This window comes from Melospiza melodia, chromosome 15, assembly GCF_035770615.1.
Source record: "Melospiza melodia melodia isolate bMelMel2 chromosome 15, bMelMel2.pri, whole genome shotgun sequence".
In the NCBI taxonomy this organism is placed as follows: Eukaryota; Metazoa; Chordata; class Aves; order Passeriformes; family Passerellidae; genus Melospiza; species Melospiza melodia.
The window spans coordinates 19484960-19498927 of record NC_086208.1 but is presented as its reverse complement, the minus strand read 5'-3'; the positions used below and the strand labels follow the sequence as shown (position 1 = coordinate 19498927).

Sequence of the window (13968 nt, the reverse complement as noted above, 5' to 3'; positions counted from 1 at the left end):
CAACAGGTTTGTGGTTATCTTGTGCAATTAAATCTGGATTTCATCATTAAAAAGCCCCACAAAATTACATTTTTTGGCTTATTTTTGTGCAGATGAACTAATAATAATTAATATAATTCTTAATTAATATAATATATAATTAAAAATGTCATTCATAACATATTTAATAATTTCATTTATTAATGAAATTATTTAATTTAATTCACAAATTGCGTCCAAGATCTGCCCCATTGCTGCTCTTATTTTATCCCAGTTTTAAGTGAATTTCAGAGAAAAATTGGCATTTTTCCTGACCACAAAAATCTACAAATTCCAGGTTTAATCAAGGAGCCCAACTGCCCTTGGAAACATCCTTGGAGGTATCAAAATTTGAGATGTTCAGGCAATTCCCTGGGGGAAAATCCTGAATTTTGGGAATCTGAGTTCACTGGGAATGACTAACTTTACAGTAAATAAATAAATTTTCTGTAAATAAATTAGCTAATGCAATGAATCAAATTGAGAGCCAAAAATCAGAGGGAAGGCAAGGAAAGTAAGGGCAGGAAAAATTGGGAAAAGATGAAATGTCTGGAATTTCTTACCTTCACCGCCAGGATTTTTCCACTGCGGACATGGTAAGCCCTGGGTGAGGAAAAAATTGAATAATTTGAATAATTTTCCTTCAATGGAATTAATGGAGATTATCACTATTATTCAGAATTTTCATGGAAAATCAGGATTATCTCAGTCCCATGGGTATTTTCAGAGACAAGCAGCTTCACCAAATAAATTGAATTAAAACAGATTATGGCAAATCCTATATGAGAGCTTAAGGACCCACAGAAAATCTCAGCAAAATTCAATTTCTGCATTTATTCGATGATCACAGCGAGCATATAAAGATAGAAAGAATTATTGGTGATGTTCCCATGCACCCCAAATAATTTTCCAGAGTATTTCAACAGCAGTTTGTCTTAATTTCTGAGGAGAAACACCCAAAATTGGCCATTTAACAATGACTTGAATATTTCTAACCATGAAAACGTGAGAAAATAGAGGAAGTTAAAAATAAAAACACCTCAAAATCCAATGTAATTTTGCATAAAAACAAAACCATTAAAGGCTTTCCTCTTCACTGGTTTTACTGCCTCCCTCTGATTTATGGCAGCATTGGCAGAGACGTGGCTCTAACTTTAAAGAATTCCAATATTTTACCTCTCTGTACCTCCAGCAATTATTGCTGGAGAAGAAAAGCTTTAATAGTTGGGGTTTTCTGCATGTAAAATCACCCGCAGACAGGGCAAAAATGTCATTTAATCTTATTTATAACCCTGAGAGCTCCCCTAATTTCTGGTAATGGCTTGGAAATTCCTAAAAACTTCACCTTAATTTAATAACTCCTGGGTGAACATTTATGCAGTGGAGTGGCACCAGATTTTGGGGGGGGAGAAAACCAGTTTAACATGACAGAGGGGAAAAATCAATGTAGAAAATGAGATTATCCATGGGAACTTGGATAGCACAGGAGCTGAATCCATGAATCCACAAATCCATGAATTCACAACTTGGGGATGAACCAATATTGGGAAAACATCCTGGTTTAGGATCATTTCCCAGATTTCAGGGGGGGGGAAAAAAGGGATTTAGCAAGGCAGAGGGGGAAAAAATCAGTGTAAGAAATGAGATTTTCCATGGGAACTTGGATAGAGCTGAATCCATGAATCCATGACTTGGGATGAACCAACAGGGAGTTCAGGAAGAGCAGGAATGAGGGATGGAGGGGTTGGGAAGGGATGCTCCACATCTGTTGGGTTAATTGAGACCCCACTGGACAGCTTAATTAGCTCATCAGGAAAACTGATCCTTTTTCCTCTTAGTTTCTGCTAATGGCTTGGAAATTCCTAAAAACTTCACCTTAATTTAATAACTCCTGGGTGAACATTTACGCAACTGATTGGCACCAGATTTTAGAGGGCAAAAACCAGAGTTTAGCAAAGCAGAGGGGCAAAATCAGTGTAGAAAATGAGATTATCCAAGGGAACTTTGATAGAGCTGAATCCATGAATCCACGAGCTCCGGGGATGAACCAACACTGGGAAAACATCCTGGATTTAAGACGATTTCCCAGATTTCAGGGGAGGAAAAAAGGACTTAGCAAGACAGAGGGGAAAAATCAGTGTAAAAAAATGAGATTTTCCATGGGAACTTTGACAGGACAGGAACTGAACCCAGCAGTGGGGAAACACCCTGGGTTTGGGACGAGCAGGAATAAGGGATGGAGGGGTTGTGAAGGGATGCTCCACATCTGCTGGGTTAATTGGGAGCCCACTGGACAGCCTAATTAGCTGCTGAGGAAAGCTGATCCATTTTCCATGGGAGAGATCTCCAGTTTGGGAGCGGGTGGGAGGGAGGAGCTGATGATTTAATTATGATGCACGCCAGTTCATCCGTGGCGGGCTGGGCTCAGGTTCCAGCAGAGGGCAGCTACCTGGTTTGGTTTACAGAGCACTGACAGCCCCACCTGAACATTTAATTATGGCTGGGAATTGATCACAAAGAGCAGCAGCCCTGGGCTGGGGCTGGGCCGTGCCAGGAGGGCAGGAATCTGTTTACTCCAGGCTGATCCAGCATCTCAGTTGTCCTGGCCTTCCCCTGCACAATAACTGTAAAGTGATTAATGGAGCTGGGCTGGGAGCTTTGGTTACACCAAAAGACAACCCTACACCTCTGTGGTGCTTTAATTAACAGCCAACGCTTCAAATTAGGCTGGAGCTGCTGCAGTAATTACCCCTTCTGAGGAAAAAGGGATTTTCTGGGATGTTCAATTCCACCTTCCAGTCCCACAGATCATTTTGGTTGCAGGCAGCACTGCAAAATCCTGTATTTAACACCTTAATGCAGGTTCTGAGGGATGAACCACAAAAATCCTGCAGGACAATGAGCACAGCATGAGGAAAACCAGATTTTTACTCAATCCATGGATGGCTATGAGGGGATTAAACCAAAATTCCCACTCAAAGCCTCATCTCCCAGGTTTTGGTGCCACCTCCAGAAGTGCAGCAGCCAAACCCATCATTGTAGAACCAGGCAGAGAAAAGCAGCAAAACCCCAAAGGTCCCTTCAGCAATTGGGAACCTTTCAGGGAATGCACTCTAAATCTTCCAGGATGGCAAGAAAATTCCTGAAAACCAGCTAAAACCAGCTGTTCCACTCCTAAAAACCCCAAAACCAGGGGTGGGTTTGAGCAGTGCCCTGCAGGGGATGCTCAGCACCAAGCTGGGTTTGGGGGCATCTCCATCTCCAAGCCCAGAATCCTGGAATAGCTTGGGTGGGAAGGGGCCTTCAATGCCATCCCATTGCCCCCTCTTCCACGGGCAGGGACAATTCCCACATTGCAGGGAGCCTCTCTTGGTGGGGAGCTCCCCCAGGACACAGAGCCTGCCCTGTCCAAGGCAAGGACGGAGACCCCAACACTGCCTGCCTGCAAAATCCCCACTGGGGAACAGCAATTTCCATCCCTCCCTCCACATTCCCACCAGAACTCGCCATCCCAAGCCCCTGCACCCATCCCAGCAGCTCCCAGGCACATTTCTGTCAAATATTTCATCACCTTCAGCTATAAAAAACCCATCCCCAGAGATCTGAAGGGCCCCACACAAGCCAAGTCCTCCAGCAGGACTTTGTCCCCTCCAATCTCATCCCTCAGGGGTGCTGTGGCCAAAATCTGGGTTATTTTGGGGAATAAATGAGAGAGGTGGCGTGGGAGCAAGCACTGTGCTTGAGCAAAGCCCTGCAGCTGAGCCAAACCGGTGATGGACTGCAGAGAGCATCCCTGGTGTCCCAGAAAATCAAAATCAATACCAGGGAAAACTGGAATGGGGCTCTGGGGGATCTGCCAGCTCCTCAGCATCTCCCCCCAAGCCCAGACAGGAATTGTGGCTGCACAGCAAAGCAAATTAACAACTGGGAGCATCAGAAGCAGCTGGTTTGTGTTTTAAGGAGAAAAAAAAGGGGAATTTTTGAAATGAAATCCACATTACCTGATTTGTTCTTCCTGAAGTACAGAAAAGCAAGGAGGAATGTCAGTGCCCTGGGCTCCTCATGGAATAAACCACTGCTAATACTTAATGCTAAAACTTTGTGCACTAAATATGATGAATTTCTACTCAACACAGAAGGAAAACAAACCCAACTTGAGAGAAAATGCAGCAGATTCTTAATATTAACAGCTAATAAATTCCTAATAAATAGCTGAGATGGCAAACAAACCAACTTCTCTCTCAAATTTGCTCAAACCAACAATTTTCTCTCTTCCCTGTGAGGAATGTTCCCCAAAGCCCAGAGGGAGCTGCAGGATGGTTGTAGGATCTGTGGTTGTGGGATAATTCCTTCCAGGGCAACGACAAAACCAACTACAGGTTGCAACCTGCAGGCAACTCAAGGGAAACACCAATTCTCAATTTTTCCCTAGTTTTTTAATTGCAAACCCCTTGCCCAGGTGTGAGTGACACAACAATGGTCACATCACAAGCAGGGGCTGAGCTTGCCAAGACCCCTGAGCTTTTTCCAGCAGCTTTTCCCATCAAACACAGCAAGTCCTCACCAGAAACTGAGTTTAGTCTTATGTTAAATCTCAAAATAAATGTAATCTCTACCTAGAAGCCAAAATTCATCACAGTTATTTTGCCATAAGGATGGAACTGCAGGAGGCTGGAGCAGCACAGGATCTGCCTCCTCCGGCCACCAGGATAAATCCCTTTATTCTCCCCCCACAATAACCAGGGAAACAATTTCTAATCAATAAGATATTCCTTGGCAAGCCTGAAGGATTCAAGGGAAAGCCATGACCTGTCTGCTATGCCAATGAGTCAGTCAGAAATATCACCAGCATCAGCAGATATGACACAGTGATGGAGTGCCGGGGAGGCAGCAGCAGCCATGGGGCTGCAGGAGCCAGGGATGCTCCAGCCCCACCTCAGGCTGGTGCCACGGGGGATGGAGGGACAGCACCCAGGGAATGGCTTCCCACTGCCACAGGGATGGATGCTGGGGAGAAATTCCTGCCCAGGATGGAGATCCCTGCCTCTCCCAGGGCCCGTCCCAGAGCTGCAGCTCTGCAGCTCCTCCTTTCCTGCCACCTCAACTTCCCAGGCCACACAGTAAAGCTACAAGTGAGTATTTTGGTTCCTCTCTCTGCCTTGTTTCCTTCACACCTTGGGTTGAAATCATCACCCACATCTGTTATAAACAGCAAGGCATCATTTCCCTCCAAAGGCTGGGAAATCCTGTCCCATTCCCCACGGTTTCCTCTCAGCACTGAGGACTGCAGAGGAAGATCTCCACACCCACACCCCAAAGCTCTCTGGAAACCCTCTGCCATGGCCCCAAACAGAAATAAAAGCTTGAAGCTTCTCATGTGAGCTCAGAAATGGCCAGGAAAAGCTGCAGCAAGCAGCACCTCCAGACGTGAGGGCACAGGAGGAGCCAAACTGGACATTGATGAGAAACAACCAGGAGCACAAAGCTGTGCCAGAGCCAAGCAAAAGGAACCCAGCCCCAGCTGCAAGCCTAACACAGCAAACCACCCAACATTTGCTCATTTTTTCCTTTTTCCCCTTTTTTTTTGGCCTGGTGCTGCCCCTGCCTGTGGCAGGGCAGTGACAGCAGCGTCACGTACTCCACGGCCATCCAAAGAAAGAAATTCAAATTGCTCCTAGGAAATAAGCACTTTGCCAGTTGCTGCCTCCTGCAATAGCAAACACATTAGCCTGACTGTGGCTGTTAAATCAGGGAAGCCAAAGTGCACAGCAGTTGGAGAAAGGAGCTTTTATGGGGCTGTGCTGGTTCACAGCACAACCTCCCCTCCTCTGAAACGCCACCGCAGATGCTCCAGCGCTGATTGCAAAATGATTTGCTGGGGAAGTGGCAAACAAACAGCAAACAGTGGTGCCTGAATGCTCAAACTTGGGGAAAAGGGCACAGTTGGCAGCAGAGGCTGCAGAAAGGAGCAGCAAAGTCTCACTTAACCCAGCTCAGTGCTGGAATCACAGAGAGTGAGGATCCCTCCGTGCTGTGACCTGCTCCTCATCCCACCTGTGACCACTCAGGGACTCCTCCCTCCCTCCTGCAGAAAAACACTGAGGGGCAGCTCCAAAATGGGATCTGTGCCCATCCCACTGTGGGGCAGAACCCATTCCTGAGAGAGAGAGACACCTGCAATGGAGATGGAGCTCGAGCAGAGTCAGGCGCCACCAGCACCTACGTTGGGTCACCCACACCAGGTCACACAATGCCACCACATCACCCAGTGTGCCTCCAGATATGGGAATAAATTCACCTGCTGGATTTCATCTGGATTTAATCCGCACCCAGAGCAGCTGCAGGCACAGGGATGGATTCATCTGCTGGATTTAAACTGGATTTAATCTGAATTTAGTCTGCACCCAGAGCAGCTGCAGGCACAGGGATGGATTTACCTGCTGGATTTCACCTGGTGCAAGGACAAGGGGCAGCAGAGCAGCCCTGAGCTCTGACTGATGTGGGTGGCAGACAGCCTGGGGTGAACACATCACAACTTTAGGAAAGAAAGATGAAGAAACAGAATGTGAGCCAACACCTGCATCGCCTTCTCTGGTGGCAGGAATTAGGATGCCAACATGAGGGGTGTTCACCTGGAAAAGGGAAGGATCAGGGAGAGCTCAGAGCCCTTCCAACACCTAAAGGAGCTCCAGGAGAGCTGGAGAGGGACTGGGGACAAGGATGGAGGGACAGGACACAGGGAATGGATATTGGGGATGAGGAACTGCTCCCTGTGAGGGTGGGCAGCCCTGGGCTCCCACCCCAGCTCACTCCCTGCTAACCAGCACAAACTCCCATTTCCCACTCGCTCCATCTTTCCCAGCTACGGACATCCACCACAAACAAAACAACTTTAATTTAAGAATCATCCAGTTTCTAATTAAACAGCCATAGGCAGCTGGCTGGATACATTTTAATCAGTTTCAATAACGTATTGATCGGATACTGAAGCTTAAAAATTAAAAGTAAAAAGATGACCGGGGAATTGTCCCATCTCAGCCCAACAGTAGAACCCTCTGTAAATAACTCCTCTTTTAACCATCAGCTAAATGAACACTTCAATACTGCACTACAAAGTCTTCTGCAAAATTACTTTAACTAACAAGCAGAAATTTATCAGCTTCAGCCAAAATCAATGCTGAAATCAATTTGAACACTGGTTGTGTCTAAAGGGGCTCATTGGCAATTTAGGGAAATTACACCATGTAAATGCCTGTGCTTTAATTGAACAGTTTCATCAACTAGGCTGTGATTGCTGTCCATTCATTTATTTACTTTCACTGCAGCTCCCATTCTGCAGAGGAATGGCTTTTGTCAGGCTCCAAGGAGGTACTTTATCTTCATTTTATGCACTTTTGTGCAGAACGGACTTTATGGGGGGGCTGAGTGCCCACCAGGGTCACAGGCAGTGAGTGACCAGCAGGCACTGGTCAGTCTGTCTGCAGTGAGTGACCAGCAGGCACTGGTCAGTCTCCTCCAAACCCCACTGCAATCAGACAAAATCCAGGGGGACACCTCTAACTCAGCCAGGCAGGGCTGCTCCAACACCCTCAGTGGGACTAAAAATAAACCCAAACGAGAGGAGCAGAAAATGAATGCACAGGAAAGGAGAGCAAGGGAAATGCTTCCACAGGAATTAAGGGAGATGTAATTTGAAGACTTCTAAGGGTCAAAGATGAGTTTGGATGCCAAACAAGCTACTGAACCTGCCTGTGATGGCTCCCTGAGCACCAGGCTGGGACAAGAACTGTGGGAAAAGGTTGGGAGAGCCTTTCCTGGGACTCACCTTGCAGTTCATTGTCCCATCCCAGCTTTAGCCCTGCAGTCCCACCCTGCTTGTTTTTCTCTCTCCAGCCCACGGGGTTTGTGCTCCTGGGCTGAGATTTGGGGCATTTGTGCTTGGTGCCCAGCTGGAGCAGGAATTGTTTTGTGTCCCTGCTCTGTGCACAGAGCTCACCATGCCCTCGTGTGAACGCAAACCCACCCACTAAAGCAGCACAGAACCTGAGAAATATAAAACCCAAACCTGAGGCATCCATCACCTGCTCCAGGGCTGCCCAGCTTTGTCCCAGGATGGATTCCAGGCTGTGGAGCAGCTGTCTCCCAACTTTTCCATTTCATGTGCTGCTGGGGCACCCCAAGGCTGGCTGAGGGAGGGATGAGGGGAAGGGCAGATGCTGGAACGTTCCACCACGCTGCAGAATTGCTCAGGAAATTGCTCAGACAAATTAACTCCCTCATTTCTCCCTGCTTTCCAGGCCATCCAATCTTTCAGCCTGGGACATCAGCCACAGCCACTTCTCTCCCAATTACTCAACTTCCAAGTGAAGCCTTCTGCTCTCACAGCACTTTGCTGAGATGGGAACTGATGTTCCCATTCCTTCCCTCTCTCCCAGATCCTGGTAACTCCCAAATTAATTAGGGCATCATTGGGGCTTTATGGTTATTTTTCCTTTATGCTCCTGCTGCTGGAGACTCCAACAGAACCCACAGAGCTACAAAACCTCACTGTAAAATAAATCCCAGGAGGATGTGCCCTGCCCTAAACAGAGTTCAGGACATCTCACTTCTCCTTTCTCCTTGAAAAACAAAATCTAAAGAACACAAAATTAGGATAAACCCTTCATTTTGCTCCTGTGTAAAGGAAATAGTGATGCTTTAGACACATCGTGTGAGAAAGACCTGACAGAGGAATTATTTGCCAGAGATAAACACTTGTACTTTGTAATATTTGGGTTCAAAATATACAAAATTAAGGATTTGAGGTCTAAATAATTTAAAGAAGCTGCTTTAATTTAACTGGCTGGCACATCCAGACATTCCAAAGGAAATCCTTCACCTAAGGAAAGATCTCCTCAGAGAGGTCTCTGCAGGCACTGATGGAGCCCAAAGATGCAGCACAAAGCAGATCCTTTAAATGCCTTTTGGGCTGACCACTGAATTATTTGTTCCAAAAAAAAAAAAAAAGGGCAATTTAAGCAAATCCAGAGATGTCCCGCCACATGGGCAGCTGAGGTTCAAAAAATGCATAAAATTGGAATTAAATATTTAATTCAGGAGCGTTGCTGCAGCAGATTTTCCCCTTTTTTTAACAATCTTTACCCAAAACAGGGCACACTCTGCCCCCTCAGCAGCTCTGGAAGAATTCCTGCTTTCTGCTGCAATGTTCAATAGACACTTTGGGCTTGTTTTCTATTTTCTCACATATTTTTGAACATGCAAGCAACCAAAAAGCAAAGCTAATTAACTGGTTTTGCCATATCTAACACGAGAATTTTTATCGTTCCTTAATTAAGCAAACAGCGGATCAAAAGGTAGGGGCAGAACAGGATGTCAAAGAACTATAAAATCCCTTCTTTTTAGAACAGGAAAAACATTTAGATTCAGCAAGTTCTCCCTAGAAATATTGCTATAAAGTATTGATTTTTCACCAGGCTCAATTGACTGAAAAGTTGTTTGTATAGCAATATTGGCCGAGCCAATATAGTGGAACAATTTTGCTCCACACAGTAATCAAGTGTATTTCTAAAGTATAATTATACTGTCATAAAAATAAAGCTAAGATACCTCTTCTCCAAGCCATAAACCACTCGCAGCTGTAAAGAACCCAAAAAAATGAAATCCGTTTTCTAACTAAAAAAAACCCCATGTTTCCTAACTAAACACAGGCTTCCAAAGGGAAGCAGCCCACCTCCAGCCAGGGGGGAGCAGGAGGGCTGATCAATACCTCCATCTCAATAAACTATTCCAATAGAAGAGTTTTTCCATGGAAAAAGGAGGTTTTTGCTCAGCCTCCTGCGTCCCTGGAACACCGGGAATATTTCACTGCCATAATGGATATGAGGCAGGATCAAGAGCTCAGGGAAGAGAGGGGGGATTAAAATAACATAAAAAATACGAGGTAAGGATAACAAAAAGATGAAAGGGAGGGTGCAGACAGGCCGGTGCTGAGCTGCACATTGATCCCCACACGGGCCAGGAGCCCCAGCCAGAGAGGGAAAGCGCCCAACCTCTGCAATTCATTGCACCTGACAAATGCTCATTGATTTACTGCAATAAAACATCCCTGGGCTGCTCCCCGTGCCGGGGCACTGCAGAGACCTGGGAGCATTCCAGTTTGATCCCTGGGAGCATTCCAGTTTGATCCCTCATCTCCCGCTGGGGCGGGGATGCTCTGCCAGAGTGGGAGATTTGGGGACTTTTTGGGAAAAGGGGATGGAGGTGGCTTTGCCACAGGGCTGGAGAGCTCTAGAGCCAGGCTGGGAGAGCTGGGAGTGTTCCCCTGGAGAAGGGAAGGATCCAGGGAATGCTCAGGGCCTGAAGGGGCTCCAGGAGAGCTGGAGAGGGACTGGGGACAAGGGATGGAGGGACAGGACACAGGGAATGGCTTCAGAGTGGGAAAGGGGAGATTTAGATGGATCTTGGGAAGGAATTCCTGGCTGGGATGGAATTCCCAGAGCAGCTGTGGCTGCCCCTGGATCCCTGGAGTGCCCAAGGCCAGGTTGGAAGGGTTTGGAGCACTCTGGGACAATGGGAGGTGTCCCTGCCATGGCAGGGGTGGGATGAGATAAACTGAGCTCCCTCCCAGCCCAAACCACTGGAGGGTTCCATGATAATCTGTAAAATTTCCACACCCAAACCAGCACCCGTTCCCTGGAAAAGGCTGGAGTGACTCCTGTCCTGGAGACACCCCAAAGCTGCTGACTTTAATTTAAATAACAGTGGGATAAAAAGGAACAGGAGCCACAGAAACACCTCCCTGACACAGGAGGGGCTCCTGCCTCTCCAGGTGAGACTGTCCCTCCCCAGAGGGCAGGGAATTGTCACAGTCCCCACTCCAGGCACCTGCAGAAACACAGGACGGTGTCACACAGGGCTTTTATCCCAATTCCACACCCTCAGAAGCACAGGATGGTGTCACACAGGGCTTTTATCCCAATTCCACACCCTCAGAAGCACGGGATGGTGTCACACAAGAACATCCAGCTTTTACCCCAATTCCCTTCTCTGCCTCTCCACCCAACACCAACAGTCTGAGCTCTAAAGTTCAACATTCATATCTCCCATAAAACCAGAAAATAACACCATTTCCTCAAGTCCAAGGAACATCCTTCTCCAAGGAAAGATTTCTGAAGCACCTTCCACCCCCAGGGCCAACCTGATTTCAAGAGTCCATCCCAAGGCTGCATTTCCCCCTTGGAGGCTCTGGAATTCCATTTCCATCCAACCTTCTGCCAGGAGCTGTTTTGCAATGCTGGCAGCCAATTAGAAACCAAACTAAATGCACCGTGGCTTTTAAAACATTTTAGTGGGGGGGAAAAAATGTTAATATCAAAGTTAAAATGTCTAAGGTATAAACAAAACCCTAATGGGATGCTGGGTTACTGTATATGGTAAACAGCTCTCTGGAGGAAACCTTTATTGCTCCCTCAGGGCTTTCTGGCAAAGTATGGATTTCTTAATTCCCACAGGAATATTTTTCATACCCCACTGCAGACTACTAAGTCCCAGATATTACATTCTGTAGTTTAAACTTTGCGTGATGCATAAGCAGGAGTTTTCTCAACAGGAGAGTCCTATCTGTGATATTTTAATTTTTTTACAGTATTAAAATTAATCCTGGCTCCAGGGCTGGAACTTCTGCACTGAAATTTGGGGGAGTTGATCAGGCTGGGAGGGAGGGAGAGCAGCAAAAAGGGGGTGAGGGATCCTGAGGGCACTGGTGCCACCACATGCCACTGCTGTCACCCCCAGGTGAGCCAGCAGGAATTCCAGATCCTGGATTCCAACCCAGGACATCCCAAATCCCACTGTGAACCCTCAACGTGCTCCCAGAAGAGATCCAAAGCCGCGTTAAAACCAGAATAAAACGCCCCAGAACGGTTTAAAACTTTACACCAAGATTTTTCTCCTGCAGAGCAGCAAAGAGCCTGTCTACACCGCAAAATGTAAGAAGAAAAAACGCCGTGAAATTTGAATTTTGGGGCAGGTTAGAGGCGAAACCCCCACTCACTTGTAGACGGTGCCTCCGTTGCCGTGGCCGAGGATGTCTCGGTATCGAATGTCTTGTTCATTCATCTCCACAAGAAAGAAAGAAAAACAAAAGAGATGTCATGCTGGGGATGGAAATGTCAAGGAAAAGCAACTCCAGGCCATAAACAACAAGCAGTCTGGGTCATTTCAAGTTCAGCTGCAAGAACGAGAAGATCAATACAACATTTGCTGTCCAATTTATAAAAGACGATACCAAGGGACAAAGTGATGGAAAGTTTAATGACAATTTGTTTGCCTGGGTCATTTCATTAAAGTTTGATAAAAGGTGTCAAAATGGAATGATATAATATAGCTCAGGAGGGTCAGGGCACTGCTGCTGAGAGGAAAAGGGGCTCCAGAGCAGCACATCAGCAGAGCCAAAGTTGGAGGTGAATGGGAACAACCCTGGCAGCTGGAAAAGTTTGGGATTTATTCTGGAATCCCACAGCTGAGCCTCGGCGAGAGGCAGCTCTGGCACAGCTCCGTTTGGACACTTTTTGTCCGAAGGAAAAATCAGTCTGGATTTTTCCAGTGATTTTCCTTGAAACACACAGCAAATTCTCGTATTTAAAGAAAAATTTGAAAAAAAAAACTAAAGCAAATTTTTGTATCTGAAGAAAAATCAGCCTGGAACCCCAGTCCAAGTGATTTTCCTTGAAACACACAGCAAATTCTTGTATCTAAAGAAAAATTTTAAAAAATCTAAAGCAATTTTTTTGTATCTGAAGAAAAATCAGCCTGGAATCCCAATCCAAGTGATTTTCCTTGAAACACACAGCAAATTCCTTCCCTCCATTTTTTCTGCTCAGATCCTCAGCTGATAAAAGCACTGCACAAATCCCTGAATTTGGCACCTTATTTTACATGGATTTTACAACAGCTTAACATTTTGCCTGAGAAACAACTGGGATGTAAAACCACAGCTCCACCTTCTCCTGGACAAGCAGAGTCACTCTGATTTGGCACAAATTTAAAAATCCCATTAAAGACGTTTTTGCAATGCACATTTATACTTTAAAATAAATATTTTGAACAGAATTAATTCTGGGTTAAAAGCAATTTTCCAGAAAGATTCCCCTGTTGCCTGATCATTTTAAGTAGAAAATGTTTGAGCAAATCCCGCTTTGAAAAGAGATTTTTCTAGGAAACATTAACTCATTTTCAGTAATTACTTGTATTTTATACGACACCAAGTTAAATATTTCACATGGCTTGGCCTGGCTGCTTAAAGATGTCATTTTTGTGTATTAACACAAGTGATGATAACAAGCTCAAATGTCCCAAAGAGTCAATACTCAGCATTTCTAATGACCAGAAAATGAAATATTTTATTGATTTAAAAGAAGTTGCAAGGGCAGAAATGATTAATCCAAAATTGATGGTTTTTCCTTTCACTACCTGAGCAAAAAATTGTGGTTTCTCACTGGAATTGCTACACAGGGATGGGAAATCCTGAGTTGAGACAACTCAAAACAGAAGGTGATGATTTTATTATTTATTTGTAATTAAACCTGGGCCAGGTTCCTTAGGAGGGCCCATTCCAACACCAAGGTTTGTGATGAAAATTAACATTTCACTACTGAAAGCTCCTTTGCTCATTGCATTCATCAGAAATGCAAACAGAAAGGGGGGAAGTTGTTCCTCACGAGGAACAATTGCTCATAAATAGGATTTAAAATATGCAAAGAATCTACAGAGGATCCCTAAAATAAAAATAATTTCTCTCTGGCTGCAGACTTGGGAATTTTAAGGAGTTTTGCTCTTCCAAGCTGGAGCACCTGAATCCTCCAGCCTTGGAGTAAAGACCTCCTGCATTCCCAAAAATGCAGGAGATGCACGAATTCCCAAAAATGCAGGAGATGCAATTCCCCATCACCC

At 45.6% G+C, this 13968-nt stretch overlaps 1 protein-coding gene across 2 annotated transcripts in view; it reads right to left on the bottom strand.

Annotated features, from left to right (window-relative positions):
- MAP2K5 (mitogen-activated protein kinase kinase 5) overlaps positions 1–13968 on the bottom strand; it is a 119355-nt gene that overhangs the window by 77943 nt on the left and 27444 nt on the right. For both annotated transcript variants that reach the window (XM_063170010.1, XM_063170009.1), the window contains exons 8-9: positions 12071–12135; positions 582–621 (exon numbers count right to left, since the gene is read on the bottom strand). In XM_063170010.1, the coding sequence (XP_063026080.1) occupies positions 582–621; positions 12071–12135 (105 nt within the window). The remainder of the gene's footprint in view (positions 1–581; positions 622–12070; positions 12136–13968) is intronic.